The following is a 16,991-nucleotide window of genomic DNA, read 5'->3' on the forward strand; positions in this document are numbered from 1 at the left end:
CCGGCGGTGGCTACCTTGTGGCGGCATGCGCTGTTGAATATTTAAGAAAGATGGCTTTGTCCCTGGCTCGATGCAGAGGATTGGGTAATCCTTCTTTCCAAAAGAAAAAACCATGAAGCTAAAATTTCATACATCAAATTCATACTAGCCATACTAGCATCGATCTAGTATTTAAGATGAGCAAAAGAAAATTATCGAAACTGATTTTTGATAACTGAAGGGACGACAGACCGAGGACAATATTTTATACTCGTAACAATTTTTAGCGCGTATATAAACTGGGTGAAATAGTCACACTTACTACGCCTCGAAGTAACGGAGAAGAGAAACGCTAGCTTAGCTTAGCTGCTGCTTATCAAGCAACCGACGGGATACATGATGGACAAGCAATCAGCCAGTGGATGGAAATTGGAACGGAAATGGAAGGATCGACGGACCTTCTTCTCCCTTCCTTCCGTGTGTGTGCGCTCTGCAGATGCAAATGTGCAATGAACGACGGCGGCGCACGAACGGCTCCGCCGCACCGGCGGCGTTGAAGTGAAGCGTTGAGCTTGGGGATTGATTTGGGCGACGACGGGATGGGTGAGGAGAAATTGGGGGTGGGATCTGAGGATAGAGGCACAGCTAGCTAGCTAGCTAGCAGCCGGCGGTGGAAAAAGCATTGGCTGCACGCTGTCCCAACACCCGAGGCAGCAACATGGCCGAGCACAGGCACGCCAGTACGTATCAATTTTAAATTTTATTGTACTCCCTCCGTCCCAAAATTCTTGTCTTAGATTCGTCTAGATAGAGATGTATCTAATATTAAAAGGTGACTCGATAAATTCGTATTTAGACAAACCTAAGACATGTATTTTGGGACGAAGGGAGTACAACATAATGAGGTGGTGGGATGTAAGACTTCAAATATTATATTTTCAAAGAGTTAAAGGGGAGATGAAAAGCGGGCTAGTGACTAACAACTGGCTATAGCACGCGCTTTAGACACTTTGCGAAAGAAAAAGATGGCTCGTGTATTAACAAAGAAGTACATATTTATATATAACTATTGTAATCCGATATAAGCTTCGCTATAAATAATGTGGTAAAATCATACAGCCAGCTCCCGGCTATAGAGCATTTGATTAATAATATAGCCAACTGCTGTTTATATGGTGTTGCCATGTTATATATAGTCATGTTATATATAGTCACCAATTATAGTCATTCATACAATAAGGTTAGCTATAGAGTTGGCTACAAGAGTACAACATTGTCTTATTTTCTGCCTATCTCTTTGTTCGCCTTTATTGTATCGGCCTAAGAACCCGCATATAGCTAGACCCTTTCATGAGAGCCCACTCTTCTTACTTTTTCATGTCTCTTTTTTTCAGACTAGCCACAATGCATAGTAACATACACTAGTAACATATATAAATCCCTAGACTATGTTACTATCTTCATAATGGGTAGTAACATAAGTGTGGTAACATGCAAAGCTTCATTTATTAGGTTATAGACTCATATTGCATTGGGACATGTGATGTTGCAGTAACTAGCTAAGTTACTGTAACTACCTCTCTCCTCATTAACTCATTGCCACATAAGCAAAGTTGTTGAGTTGGACTTGATGTTACTACTGAAGTTACTCCCACTGTGGCTAGTCTCACATAGGTAAAATTGCCATGTAAGCGGACTATAAACCTGCTATTGTACTTGCTCTTAGCAAGTAAAAACCGGTACATCGGAATTATTTTATGGTTCTCCTAAAATGATTTTGAAGGCTCTGGCAGAACCGAACCTGTAAATTTCGTACGGCAAATTTCAAAACATCTCCGCGCTACAAATAGCTCATCACACAACCATAGTTGATACATAGCAAATACAAAGTTCGCGATACAAATTAAACCTAGATCGATCGGCCCACTCATCGACGCCGAGGTAGAACTTCTCCACGGACTTGAGGCACGCATTGACAAGGGCATGCTCGTCCTGTGCGGCAGTGAGGCGGTCGGCAACACCTTCTTCTCCACTGCCTCCACGCACTCCGTGGCGACAAGCTCCGCATCCATCTCCCTCCACCTCTGGTTGTGTGGAAAGAGGTTAACGTGGAGCTAGTTGAAGCCGGCCCAAGGGATCCGCCCGCCGCGGTCGCGGGCTTCCTGCGAGCACCAAGGCTTGATGGCGGCCCGACTGGAGCTGACGACTTCCTTGCCGTGATGTCCGAGCTTGTGTGGCGGCGAGGCGGTCGGCGACACCTTCTTTGGCCGCCACCGTGCGCTCCGCGGCGACAAGCTCCGCATCCATCTCCCTCCACCTCTGTATGTGTGGAAAGAGGTTGACGTGGAGCTGGTTGAAGCCGGCCCAAGGGATCCACCCGCCGTGGGCACAGGCTTGCTGCGAGCACCATGGCTCGACAGCGGCCCGACTGGAGCTGCCGGCCTCCTCGCCGTGATGTCCGAGCTTGCGTGGCGGCGAGGCGATCGGCGACACCTTCTTCTCCGGCCGTCGCCGCACGCTCCGCGGCGACAAGCTCCGCATCCATCTCCATGCACATCTGGATGTGTGGAAAGAGGTTGACGTGGAGCTGGTTGAAGTCGGCCGAAGGGATCCACCCGTCGCGGGCGCGGGCTTGCTACGAGCACCATGGCTCGATGGCGGCCCGACTGGAGCTGCCGGCCTCCTCGTCGTGCTGTCCGAGCTTTGTGTGGCGGCTCGCCGCCACACCCACCAGCACCACCGGCTATGCAGCAGAAGAAAAGAAGGAAGAGGAGCAGTGGGATTTGTCGCCGGAGTTGGGGAGTGGTAGCCGCAGCACGAGGGGATTGCGGCGAACTCTGTCCGGTAAAACAATGAAAAACCCATAGATATAGCGCCAAAGTGGTTGATATGCGGGCAGAGTGGTTGATATAGTGTCGGTAGGGAACCTGTTCGGGCCGGAAAAAAGGAAAAAACTGTAAAACTGCCAGAATTTTATGGGCTGGTGATGTTATAATATATATCTACTAGAGATGCTCTTGGGCCCTGTTTGGTTCATAAGTCTTAGGACTTTTTTTAGTCTCAACTCATAAGTCTCAAGTCCCTAAAAAGTCCATACATGTTTGGTTCCTGGGACTTAACATGGACTAGGACCATATTACAACTATAAGTATGCCCACTTTAAGTCCTCATAACTCTCTCCTGTTTGGTTTAGATGGGACTTATAGGAAATTTTTTTAAGTCCCTAAACCAATAAGTCCTTGAAAACAAACACCCTCTTAATCTGGTCTTGCTGCATGCACACCACACAAGCAGGAGACCGACTCGTGTGCATACTGTTTCGACTTTCGACTTTGCCTACGTATGTACGTGACACTTTGCAGTATGCTTGCACCCAAAAAAAAAAATACTCCCTTCAATTCAAAATAATTGTCTTAATTTTAATACAACGTAACGCTTATTGACACACATACATAAAATAGAAAATAAACAAGTGCGGTCGTGCTGAATGCGGACTGACCACACTCTCTTCCGTCCCCATCAGCTCTAGTATATATCCCCATGTGGCACTTCTGACATGGACGTACATTATCCCTGCCGTGTGCCCAGCACTTTCTCTTTCTCGGTGAAACGTCAATACCATGGTTGATTCGCTACCAGTAATTGACTAGTCGAATGTTAGCATTGTCAAGTATTGACAATATCAAAACTTATCAAATACTAGTCGTGCACGGCCTAGCACTTTTAATATTGATACTCCTTGCCTATCTGTCTAGAGGGCATATATGAAAGATTAAAAAAAATTCCTATATAAAGCTCGTTTGTTTAATATTGATACTCCTTGTCTGTTTAGAGGAATATGCAAATATAGCTATCCCCTCCCTTGTTCATATTGTTTATTAGGAACAGTAAGATGCAGTAGAAACTCTAACCGAATTTAAATTAAAAAAAGACTTATGGAGGTGCAAGATCGATCTGAATTTTGTTCGATCACGGGGATATCTTTTGTTTTCCAATATAATGGACAATTTTAATATTTATAATGTTGTCCCTTACATTTGCTATTATGTAGCAAACCCATAAAATAGTAGTACTACAGAGTATACATCGGAAGAATGATGTGATGTACTACTCATTACTGTGGACACTGATCGGCAGCCCCATGTGCTTTATCTGCACAAACAGAATTTCACCAATGAAAAGTAATTCATAAATTAAGTGGCCTAACATGTGCAATCCAGGAAATCAAAACTATAGTCTGATTTTCTGATTCCTCAGAAATAATTTTATTCCTTCAAATAAAATGATAAAAAAAACATCTAACTTACTTCTAGTCCGACTTCCTGGCTCTTCATCTCATGTATTATATTATTAAACTTGAATCTTGATTCGATGCAAGTATTTCCTTGCCCCGCGCAGCCGGTGTCATCTAGATGCCAATCTCGACCACCTCCATGCACCGCCGGCCATTGGTAGGAGAGCAGATCCGAAGCAGAGAAGGAGGCAGCAACCATATAGAGGAGTCTACAGAAGAATATTTGATTGATGGAGGCTTGTTTTTATTTCACAGGCAATTAGCCAGATTGTAGATTTTCTTTTGACCTTTTATCATTGGAGTTTTTAATGGGGACTTTCCTCCTTAGTTTGTGGGAACGGGTAAAGGCTTACCTTTTTTAATCACCGGGATTTCCTTTTTTCCACGTGATACCTTTTTTTCTGTAATGTTGCACTCGACGTGTCAGATGTGTTTTTCTACTGGACGCGTCAGATATGTTTTTCTACCGGACGTGATAATCTGCACCACATGATTTTTCCTTCTATACTGATCGTAAATTTTACAATTGAAAGGATTAGCTATTTTTGATTTTTGTGTGCATATTAATTAATTTTGATGTGTAAAGGCTTAGGCAGGACACGAGGTCAAACTAGAAATGTTTTTCAAAGAAGAAGCAAGTTTTGTTGTCATAGCAGATTAGCACAACTTAACACACTTCTTAACATACGTACACATCCATAGCACTAGCAAAAGTCAGTCATAGGGGCCCAGGCATGCATAGGATACTTCTAGTGACCTTTGATGCTGATTTCTCCACCTGGGATAACAATCGGTAGCAGCACCTGCACAAGCGCGCTGACCCTCGGATCATCTTTGCCACAGTATATCACGGTCCTCTCTATCCTTGGACAGCCGCCCGACGATGATTCCTTCCTTGGAGCCAGATCACGATCAGCAGCATCCTTGCAGAGTACACACTGCTCCTGCGGCGTGCCAAAAAGGCAGTGGTACAGCATTAGTCAAAGGTTTCAGGGAAAGAAAAACCCACAGTGCATAGGCATATCTGTAATCAGCTGTACTCTTACCATTCCAAGCTTAAAGGTCAGATCCTTCAGTTTAGGCGAGCGCCTGAGAATGAAGAGCAGCGGAGAGAAGTCGGAGGCCATGCACCATTCGCCCAGCACCAGCCTTATGAGGTTGCCGAACACCGGGCATGTTTGCAAACCACTCTCGAGTGTGAGCTTCATATTCATCAAAGATGAAATTACGGGAAATAGTTGATTAGAAAAAATAATGTAAATGGCGTCTTACATTAATATCAAGAGGCGGCTAATAATGCAACATCTAGCAAGGCAACCGACAACATCCAGCTAGACCAGGATGGATGTGAACAGAGAAGAACCTGAACAAAAAACATACCTCTGGTAATGGTGCATGCAACTCCAAGGTTGTGACGTGTGAGAGGCCATCGAGTATTCCATGATCCAGTATTTCATCTCGATCGCCATGGACACCAGATCTTAGACTTATCCAAGCTGTAACTAAAGAACACAGATCCCTAGTTACTATGATAGACCCTCTGGGAGATTCAAATGTTGGGTCAAGGATAGAAAGATGGTTCAGGTTCGCAGCACAAATCTCTAGATCTCTGTAGAGATGGCATCCGGATATAAATAAAATCTTGAGTGAGCTTGATGATATCTTCTGCCCGGCCTTGCGTCGCAATGGAGGAACACCTAGGCTTCCATCTACAAGGGGCAGCAAGGGTGACAGCCGCAACTTCTGCAGCTTGGCCACCGCTTGAAACAGCAGTGTCCTTGCGCCGAAGAGGCACCCATTGTTCTGAGGCTGTACCATGATCTGCCGCTGCCGCTGCAATCTCCACCTTCACGGCATCTAGTTGCTGGCTTGCTGCACATATGTCCTCAGATCACTGCTTAAACGCCATGGGAGCAATGCCGCGGGGGCAAGCCGGCTGCGGTGAGGAGAGGACGCAGGGTGCTGCGCGGGCAAGCTAGCGGTGGTGAGGAGAGGGCGCAGCAAGAGACGACCGAAAATAGGGGATCGGTGTTGGAACTTGCCCACAGGATCGATCATATCAAATCAGAAGAACACAAGTGCACAAAAAACTGATAGCCAAGGGCTCGTATCATGTCCTTTGTTTCTCTCTTTATTTTCTCCTTTTTCTCTTTTCATGGTTACAAAACTCATGTAACACCCCGTGCATATATACACGCAGGGACGCCTTAGCTAGCCGGACACAAATCCTATTCGAACACTAACTCCAAATACCAGACGCCAAAGCTAGCTCTAACCGGACTGGCAAAGGCCTATACTTTCCTAATTACCGGCCACGCTGATCGCACTTAATACCAATCTTAACAGGACTCAAACATGACTATACGTACTGGTAATCTCAAACTTACCTAATTAATACTAACTTATGTTTGGATTACCTAACAATCGGATCGCCTCCCGAGCCTCCCAGTAGACGACGCAGGGGTAGTTCCAAGCGTTTTTGGTCATATATGATGCTAAATCTAAACGTCTTGGAACTTAAATAGGTGACAACTTGCCTCAACATTGCATGATCTCCTTCGTTGAAGTTATTAATATCTTTATATGTTATTTGTAAACATGGAGCAAACTAAAAAATGTCAAATGTAACTGTATTTTGATAGTCTTTTGCACTAGACACTACAACACGTATGATGTTCGGAGGCGTTCTAAAATGCCTTCAATTGTTTTGTATGACGCTTCTGTAAAATGCTAGAGTTGGTCGTGAAGTAAAAGGTCATCGAAGGCATTTTCCCGTAATGCCTCGGAAGACAGTGCATTCTACGGCGTTTCGAGTGCAAAATCATAGAAGTTTGGGAAGCAGCCCTATCCAGATTTGCAGAAACTAAGGAGCACAAGTTGAGCAATATTACCGGTCATTGTCACTGACAACTAAGAAAATCTTTCTATTATTAGGGAAGAAAAAGAATTGAGTAACACGTTTGCGCTAGCCTCCTGATGCAGCTGACCTCTTCTTGCGGCTTCAAGACCCAGCAGCGACCCCGTGCCAGGTAAAATCCTCCTCTGGGGTCCTCGGCCCCGTCTTGTGCTGACCAGCTGCCGGTTACCATTAAAAATATTGCATTACTCATAATAAATCTTTTTCGGGTGCTTTTTGTTATATATTTTGATAGCTCCATGGTAAGGCTCGGTTCAAATGTTGATAATTTTTCACTCAAGATGGGCATGAATAATATCAATAAAATAGAAGCACAACTGCATCAGATTTTGATTGGGATACACAAATCACCATTTCAATAGTTTTTGTCTGACGAATTACAATACAATAAGAGTAGACAAGCAAGGCTCGTTACAACATAAATTGAGAAACAACACCATCACAAAGCTGAACCGTAAAGCCATTTGACAGGGTCAGACTGTCACGGCATGAAGCTCGGACTCCGGGGTGGAACGTTGAAGAACCCTAAACTTGCCAGGCCACCGATTGGATCTGAAACATTGACGCACCCGGCCAAAAGGGTCTACTATGCAGGCACACAAAGCTTGATGAATCCGGATCCGATAATTGAGCTTTAAGATAGGGCATTTACTTATGAGCAAAGTTAGACAAGGGCAAAACCCTATCAGAGCACAAATCGCAATGGCCAGCCACTGGCGATGATGGGCTAGTACCGTGTATAAACCAGCTGCGAAGGCCGCAAGTGTTGCCATGTATGCAAACCAAGTAAGCTTCTTAGTGACGGTGATGTAATAATCCGTGAACCTATCATCCTCCCACCTTCCCATGAGGCATATAAATGCCACAACAAATGCAGAGCACATTGCTAACGTGTCAGAGACCAGGAATACTTGAAATGCAGTATTTTTGTACATGATAGGAAGCCCCTCGCTTCCAGCAGTACTGCTGTATCCTCCTGGCAGAGTGAAAGCTGCGGTGAAGGTGATTGTTGCAAGGAGGATGGCCACTAGTGATGTGTTGCTTGTGTATTTTTGAGTTAGTGACTTCACGTTAGCCGTGGCACTTGTATGTGTCTCATCCTTCGATTCAATAGTTTCATTTTGCTCGATTCCCTCATGAAGACGATAAGAACATATGTCATCATCTTGGGGATTAGCTTGCAACATAAGTGCGTGCACTTCCATCTGCATAAATTCAAAACTTATAACTAACTTGCAAAATAATGGGCTCATGGCAGTGTAATAATAAATCTTATCATTTCGAATGATATATTGATAGCATATATAGGAACATACCCAGTCTAAACTCTTGTCATGGTCGGTGTTGCATGCCAATTGTGAAGCTGCTGATTTACCATTAAGGTCACGTATTGTTGTGTCTATACCCTCGTGAGCCAGTACAGCAGCAACAGTTTTTGGATTGCACTTCTCGATTGCATAGTGTAGAGCTGTTCTTCCACTGCTGTCTCGCATGTTAATGAGTTTCCGGAGTTGTGGTGTCCTGAGTATAAATTCAACAAACTCCGGATGACCGTTACATACAGCTGTATGAAGGCATGTCAATTCCTTATGGCGCACGTGGCGATAAGGAGCATCGGGACAATAGGTAAGAAGCTCTCGCGCAACATCAACATTGCCTCGAGTTGCAGCACTAGCAAGGAGAGTTAAGCCTTGGTTGCTTACTTCATACCCTAATGAAATATCATGCTTCAGAAGTACTTGTAGCACGCCAACCTTATTATAACAGACAGCCAGTCTTATTGGGGTATCCTCAATCACATCGGCTTCTTTTGCCAGGTGAGGACGTACACGCATAATTCTTGCAGCGATTTCTGCAAACAAGTTGAGACGGTTAAGAATCAAGTCATGATTATATGGTTAGTCTTTGGCACGAAAAACTAAGGTTGAGGATAAATTAGCAATGAGATAAAATATAATGTTATTGTAACTCATACTCCATGTAGGTCTGACCTTGATTCCCATTGATAGCTGCAGCATGGAGAGCATGGCGTCGAAAACTCCCTGCATCAGAAGACCAAGAGTTTTCCAACAGTCTTCCAAAAACATCTGTAAAGTTTCTCATCGCTGCGATGAACATGGGTGACTCATCGCATTTGTTCACAGCCTGCGCGAGAGCAGGATCTGCTGCTGCCAACGTTAGCGCAAGATCCCTGTGCCCATTGCTGATGGCATGGTGCAGTGCATTACATTTTTCGATGTCTTTGTGCAAGATTATGTTGTTCAATCCTAGTTCTTTGCAGCGTGCGAGTAAAAGATAAACCAAGTTGGCATGACCGTGTGCCACGGCAATGACAAGTGGTGTCTCACCCTCGTTATTAACCTTTGAGAGGAGAGATGGGTCTAGTTCCAGTACACAACTGCAGAATTCCATGTGGCCATGAATGCAGGATATATGGAGGCATGTATTCCCTGCTGGAGTTATTCCACGAAGTCTGCCAGGAGCATAGCCTTCCATATAGCTCAACTCGCCACATGTGGCTGCTTTCAGGAGATCCTCATCCATTTGTGGTTCTGGCTGTTGTTGAGGTCCACCTGATGAGCTGGCTATGTCTGCCATTGTCTTGGTTTAACTGCGGTTGCCGGAGCAGAAAAAATAATCATACAATGGTGGATAGATGAGCGCCGACTGATTTTGAAGGGAAAATCACAAAACGGATCACCATTGTATATGCAAGAAATATTGTAAAAAATATATTAAATTGATAAGTCGACCCAAACAAGTCGACATAACTAAATGAGTATTAAAATGTAAACAACAACAAAAAATTGGACCCAGAGAAGTACCATCAAGCAAGTCTTGCAGTAGTGTACATTAACTTTTAGTAACCTGGTAACCAAGTTAATATAACTAGATGGTACCCTGCACCATACTGCTGAGATTGGTTGCAATATTTTTTGATGAAATTTAAATGAAACTTCAGATAGATATGATACATTGTTTTTTATTATTATATACTCCCTCCGTTCCAAAATAGATGACTCAACTTTGTACTAACTTTAGTACAAAGTTGGGTCATCTATTTTGGAACGGAGGGAGTAGTTGTGAATATATATACAGAATATGGGTAATATTTCGGATGCATGTTGTGAGATATAATTAGTGTGATTTAGGAGGTGGCATGTGTGGAGAGTTGGGGTGTGTGCTTGTTGAGAGAATATAAATAACATTTTCCATATATGTTAAGAGAAATAATTAGTTAGATGATGATGTGGCATGTGTGGTGAGGCGGCATGTGGGCATGTTTAGACAATTGATATGGTTGGAATCAACTATTTACATATATACTATATATGAGATATGTTAACTAACTGGCAAATAACCTGTCAAGAAAGTTCCAGTAATCTGGAAAGGCAAAAAGTTATAAAAGTAAGTCGATGTGTATCTATATATATCTATCTATACCTATACTAATTAGAGACTTCCTGAAATTCTCACATATCTGAAATTATGACCTGCTCATTTGATGGTTCCACATTATTACGGTGTAGATCAACCTAAATCATCCCAAAAATGCTCCAAATGCCAATACTACTATCTCAGTGATATAAAAATAGAAGTAAAATAAATCTAACTCAATCTCTCTACAACTCCATGTCTTAAAAGGAACGTCTCGCAGATTCAGTTGGCCTTTCTCACCTCGCATCATCGTGCAAACCCTACTACCGTTCATCATGACCAGCCTTGTAGGATCCCCTAGTTCAACCTAATCAACCTCTAAATTCCATCGGCACTGCAATTTTTCAACCGAAATCTACCTTCTCCCAATCCCTTCCTTTCCAATCTCTAAATTTCCCCATCCTCAGTTCCGACCAGGTTAGAAAGGTAGCATCTTTTTGTAGGATAAGTTCCACGATTGGCAGATGCAGCATTGAAGGTATATATGCAACAGTTTGATGCAGACATGGAAGCATTGTTTGTTCATAAACTATGGCGAACTCCTCACACCATTCCTCTCACCCTCTTCCCATCAGCAAAGTAGTCCTAATGCAGATCCTCCCGCCGCCTACATATACACGGATTCCTCTTTGGGCAGTTGAAACCCTTCGGGCAGAACATGTAAATATACTCAAAATAGACCGCACAAAGATTGCCTCCATATCTTTTGGAAAATTTGTGCATAAGCAATATGGCTATGTGATTGTTTCCTTGGTGTTTTCATGAGGAAGAAGTTCACATCAAGGAGGAGTAAAGGATAGTGTTCGACATGAAGATTAGGGCGGATGGGTGCACATCCACAGGATTACTGACCGTGTGCCAAGCATTATACTCCCTCTGTCCTAAAATAAGTGTCTCAAGCTTAGTGCAACTTTGTATTAGAGTTAGTATAAAGTTGAGACACTTATTTTGGGACGGAGGGAGTAGCAAATAGTACAAGAACTGCAGAGAGGCGGTGATAGATAGAAAGTTTGCCGAAAGTATCACCTAGCATTAAGCTAAGGCCTATAGATGATATTATGTATGTTTAATTGTTTATGTCCATCTTAATATTGAATTATTGGGTTCATAGTCGTCTTAATACTATCCATTTGCCCTACGTCCTTGATATTCATATACAGCTTAATGGTTCCACCTAAAAGCCATGGTAAGCTTTCAGTTTACAGTGTAACTCAACTATTACGCCCTTTGTGACGTACATAAATTCAGCTTCCTTATCTTAATTTTTTTCATTTAGCTAAACTTACATATACTTTCTCCAATTGGTCACATATGGGAGTGTAGTCCGAAGGTAAAAATGATGGACTGGAATGCTATACAAGGTGTGTAAGAGTAACCGGTTTTTTATTACTGAAATGATTATTGATGCTTTTTACTTATCATTTCTCAAGCCTGCTCCCAGTTATGTGGGATCCTGGGTAAAAATGTAACCGTCGAGAACTTAGCATATTATGTCTGTCTTTTATGTTCCTTATATCTTTAGATTACTGAATAATTTGATGCTTCATTGTTGTGTACACTATGTAAAGTTGCATGCACTGAGATTACCAATAATCTTATGATGTATGTAAGAAGTTCTCATTTTCTTTGGACGTTGATAACACCCACACGTATGGTGGGAGCAACACTTGCCCACACGCCTTATAAAACACAGATTGTGCCACGTTACCGCATGCATGCATGCGGAAATCTTTTTGGATTTCTAGTTTTTAAAATGTTTTATCTCTCAAATAAAAAATCCGATTAAAGATCCATTTTCACCATTAAGTCCATCGCAACGAGATCTTCGAAACTAGAACTCATATCAATATGTTTCGACGACTTTGTTTTTGGCTAAAATTTGTCATGTTTATTGCACATGAATTGCCATGGTGTTTACACTAAAGTTGCCATGATATGTTTCAGCTATGTTTTCTTCTACCTTTAAATGTAAATTCATATTATAAAACGGGGAAGTGAGAAACTAGACTTGTTATGAACCATAAACTAAAAATACCATGGTGAATTACATAAATTTTCTATGATACATGCACTTACATTTGCCATGGTTCATACAAAAAATAATTTCCATGGCCAAAGTACTGGAATTGACATAGTCAAACTACTTAAATTGCCATGATTTATGAACTAAATTTGCCATGATGGATTACTAAAAATTGCCATGATCCATGCATTACGTTTGCCGTGGTTACTTACTAAAGATTGGCATGGTAAATTAATAAAAATTGCTATAAAAAGTAGTTGAAAATACAATGGTGGATTTAAATCTAGAAAAAAAAAGATAAAACATGTCATGGCAACTTTAGTGTAAACACTATAGAAACTACTGTGTAAACATCATGACAAATTTTAGCAAAAAAATGCATCCAAACATATCGACATTGGATCTAGTTTTGAAGAACTTGTCGAGATGGATTTAATGGTGAAAATGAATTTTTAATTGGATTTTTAATTAGGAGATAAACATTTTTAAGCCGAAAACCAAAAAGATTCCCGCCGATGTCATCTGTTTTGATGTGGCAAAATGGATGGTAATGAAGGCGTTTGGGCCATGTTGCTTCGTACCACACGTGTGGGCGTTAACATTATGTTTTTTTATTCTCATTGTATACATTAGATTTGAAGGTAATCAATTATGAGTGTAATTTTCCCAGCGAATAAGATTTTGTATTTAGTAATTCTAGATTACATAAATAAAATTCAAGATTGTGTTATTTATCATATCTTCTCCTATTTTGTATTTCGGTCAAAATCCCCATGTGTAGTTCTATTCTTTATTGTCCTTTCAGTTTGGAAAAACTTCTTTATGTGTTGTTATTATTGAATTGGATAATTGAATAGACACAAAACAATGACTCTCACACATAAAATGCATCTTTGCTTTTAAATATAACATGGGTTCTCAGTTTGACTAATATAATAAGTCATGTTTCTGTAGATATATGCAGACCTGAATGGAGATAATTAAGGGGACGTAACAACACAGTGCACACAATAGATTATGCTCTATTTAGATGAAACAAAGGATGCTCCTACAACGCCATAGTAGTAGTTCTATATATTTTCATATTGGGTTGGCCATGGAGCCCAACGGATCAAAATGATGGTTCTGAATCAAACAAGGAAAAGGATCTCAGTGCTCTATCTGGAAAAGATTTAACTAAAGGTATAAGTGAGCCATGATACCATTGTGAAATATCTTATATTTCATATGTTCTAATTGTTCTACATGCCAATTATTGCACTCTCCATAACTCTTGCGGATACAAGACTGTCAACTAGAAAATAATTGGATACTTCGATCGGAGGTTCAATTCGATTATCAATTTTATATATTTGTGCTTTACATGTTCGATTGGAAAATTTGCCAAATATTGACCTGATTAATAATGTATTTATAGGTTCTTGAGTTAGCAAGCATTGCCTGGTTAAACATTTTGACCATTTTTGTGGAATTACTTGAATGTATATCTTTGGTGTTCTACTATTTCACTTCTATTGTAGAGTACTCCCTTTTATATCTCTTACTAAGAGCACGAGAACAAATATGATGAGGATTGTGTCATCACAAACGTTTGATACTTCATAGGTAGTGCTTTTCCTCCTTCATTCTTCTAAGCGATGAATTGTTTCTTGTCTTTCCGTTACGTGTGATTATGTTTGTGATAGGAGGGCAGAACTTATTTCGAACTTGAAAACCATATTTATTGTCGTTGATTTAGTACAACATTGTATAGAATCACTGACAATTAATATTGATGGGAGGTAATATTTTGCTCATATTCTATCATTGGATAGCTAGACTCATTCTCACACAGTATTTAAGAGTCTTATTTTAGATAATAACTCCATATGCGTGGTAGTAAAGATGCTATATGTATTCTAAATACTAGAAATTGATGGTGTATATTCTCAGTAATTTTCCACCGGAACCACAAATAGTCTTACCAACTATCATGAGTGATCCAATTAAATAAGCATATTACGTCTACTTCTAAACTTAAGATTTACGATTGTGTCCTAAACAATAATTATGAGTTGTGTAGTTAATGCAGAAAATGACATTTCAAATTTATAACAACAGATTTATAGACAATTTAACTATCGAAATATAGCTACCTTTTGGTCCTAGTAATCATAGCGCCAACAATTACATGTGCGAACTAGTAATATTTCTTATATGTATTCATACAGTTCTCATATTCTAACTAGTTTAAAGATTTACAAGAAAGAAAAGATATTGAATGTGTAAATGTGGCTATTAATTTAGCTAGACCATGCAGATGCACGGGTTGATGACTAGTAGGATATGGTTTTCATAGATCTCGCCACAAGAAAGTCAAAGGTGAAAGCGGATTCTCAATTTGAATTAGCATTTTGTGAGATAGAACTTATTTAGTTTTAATATTCGAGAGACTCTTAAATTATTCATTCTTACATGCCTTTAGTATCTTTTGGTTGCATGCATGCTTAACGGAGAGGGGGAGAAAAAGGAGGTGCCGCACCAGAAGACAGGTCGGCGACATTATGTAGTCTAACACAGATCCAAAAGAAATAGAGCAATATAATCTACTTTAGACATGCTTTACAAAGGCTATCCACCATATGATCTAACACAGACCCATAACTGGAGATCCCCACTTGCAAAACCACACAGTACTACACAACTCAATATGGAGATCCCAAACAAGTCTATATACATTCTAAAATATAAGTCTAAAATGAGAGAATCCCAATATGGACTACACATGGAGCAAAATGAGAGAATCTACACTCTAAAATAAGTCTTTATACATTCGTATGTAGTCCGCATTGAAATCTCAAACAAGACTTATATTTAGAAACAGAGGGAGTAGAAACAGCGCAAAACTAAAAAAAAAACTTCATGAAGGGATCACAACTCATACTTGGGTGTTGCCAGTTCCACGAAAATGTCATACTTGGGATTAATCTTACAAGCAGAGCTCTGAACAAACAACTTCAACAAAGTAACAACACATATGCCGCGTCAATTGTACCAACATGAGTAATAGCCATAGCTCTAGTGCACAATATAGCCAGAGCTCCTCTGACCAGGAAAATATGTGTTTGCATGCCAATAGATGCAGCTCAAGCTTGCTAAATCGACTGCGATCACCTAACAATGACCCAACATGCGGTGATCATCAACAAGCCGAAAACAACCATGTCGTTGGGAGTGTGCGCTGGTCTTACCCCGACTAGGCCGCTAGTTCGTCAAGACATCCAAGCTTCGTAGGACCAATGCTACATCAACGCTGCGCAGCCCGGCTAGAAGTGGTGGTGAGGGAGGGTGTGGCTAGCAGAAAAGCTATGCCTTGAGCGGCGTGTGCATCGACGAGGGCATGGGCTCTGCCGCCGCATGCGCCCAAGTTTTATTTTTGCGATGAATGAGTAGACCCAAGTTGATGATCATGAAGGGCAAACCACACTACTAATAAAGTAGACCTGAGCACCGTGGTACTAACAAAGATGCAAGAAAAAAAAGGGAAAAAAAAACTAACCGATGAAATAAGGGTGGAGCAAGTTAAAGCAAATATCCCATGGACATAGGCACAATAATTAATCCGAGGTGAAATAGAAAAGAAATTGTAGGTACGCACCTGACACAATAACTAGCAGAGCGAGTGCGTACGAAGTCGCAAGATGACGAAGTGATGAAGCCCGCTCGCCAATGTAAACGTAGCCCGCTCGCCAATGACAACTTAAAAAGGAGTTACAAGTCAACTGTCAACGTAGCTATTCGTATTCCCTCAAAAAAAAAAACCGTAGCTATTCGTTCGATCGGTCGTTAAGCCAGACTCCCGGTCCAAGTCTTTGTGTCGTATTGGTATACAAAGCTGTGGCAAGCATTATTTTGATTCATTTCTCTTTCAAGAGTTATCCTCATTTTTTCAATAAAAAAAGATTATCATCTTGTTGTGAGGCTCTGTGTTGGGCAGCCCAAAATTTCTCGTACTAGCTAGTCCAGCTCCACACATTGACTCGTCTAGCCAAGTTGCTTACATTGATCACGTCCTTTCTACCTGTATCGATCCTGACAAAAGCGTCCTTATCCTTGAGAACATTCCGCCTCTACAGGCCCCAGTCCAACCAATTTTCTGAATCCATCAAACGAACCCAAAAATATATACTCCCACTGTTTCAAATTACTCATCGCTGAAACGGATGTATCTAGAACTAAAATACATCTAGATACATTCATATGTGCGATAAGTAATTCGCAACGGAGAGAGTACTTGCCTTTTGACTATTAGAAATAAGAAGGTAACTAGGAAAAATGCCCGTACATCGGAACGGAAAAAA

General features: G+C 41.2%; 1 protein-coding gene across 2 annotated transcripts; it reads right to left on the reverse strand.

Moving 5' to 3' along the window:
- Nucleotides 1-7,540: 7,540 nt before the first annotated feature.
- LOC119282714 (ankyrin repeat-containing protein At2g01680-like) lies at nucleotides 7,541-16,344 on the reverse strand. Of its 2 annotated transcripts, XM_037562841.1 has the most exons (4): nucleotides 16,289-16,344; nucleotides 9,182-9,801; nucleotides 8,507-9,042; nucleotides 7,541-8,395 (listed from the first exon to the last, which is right to left on the reverse strand). In XM_037562841.1, the coding sequence occupies exons 2-4, from the start codon at nucleotides 9,786-9,788 to the stop codon at nucleotides 7,664-7,666; spliced, it is 1,875 nt and encodes a 624-aa protein (XP_037418738.1). In that variant the 5' UTR covers nucleotides 9,789-9,801; nucleotides 16,289-16,344; the 3' UTR covers nucleotides 7,541-7,663. The 2 variants fall into 2 exon arrangements, with proteins under 2 accessions (XP_037418738.1, XP_037418739.1); XM_037562842.1 differs by lacking the exon at nucleotides 16,289-16,344 and having other exon boundaries at nucleotides 9,182-9,852.
- Nucleotides 16,345-16,991: the final 647 nt, after the last annotated feature.

This window comes from Triticum dicoccoides, chromosome 3B, assembly GCF_002162155.2.
Source record: "Triticum dicoccoides isolate Atlit2015 ecotype Zavitan chromosome 3B, WEW_v2.0, whole genome shotgun sequence".
Lineage (NCBI taxonomy): Eukaryota > Viridiplantae > Streptophyta > Magnoliopsida > Poales > Poaceae > Triticum > Triticum dicoccoides.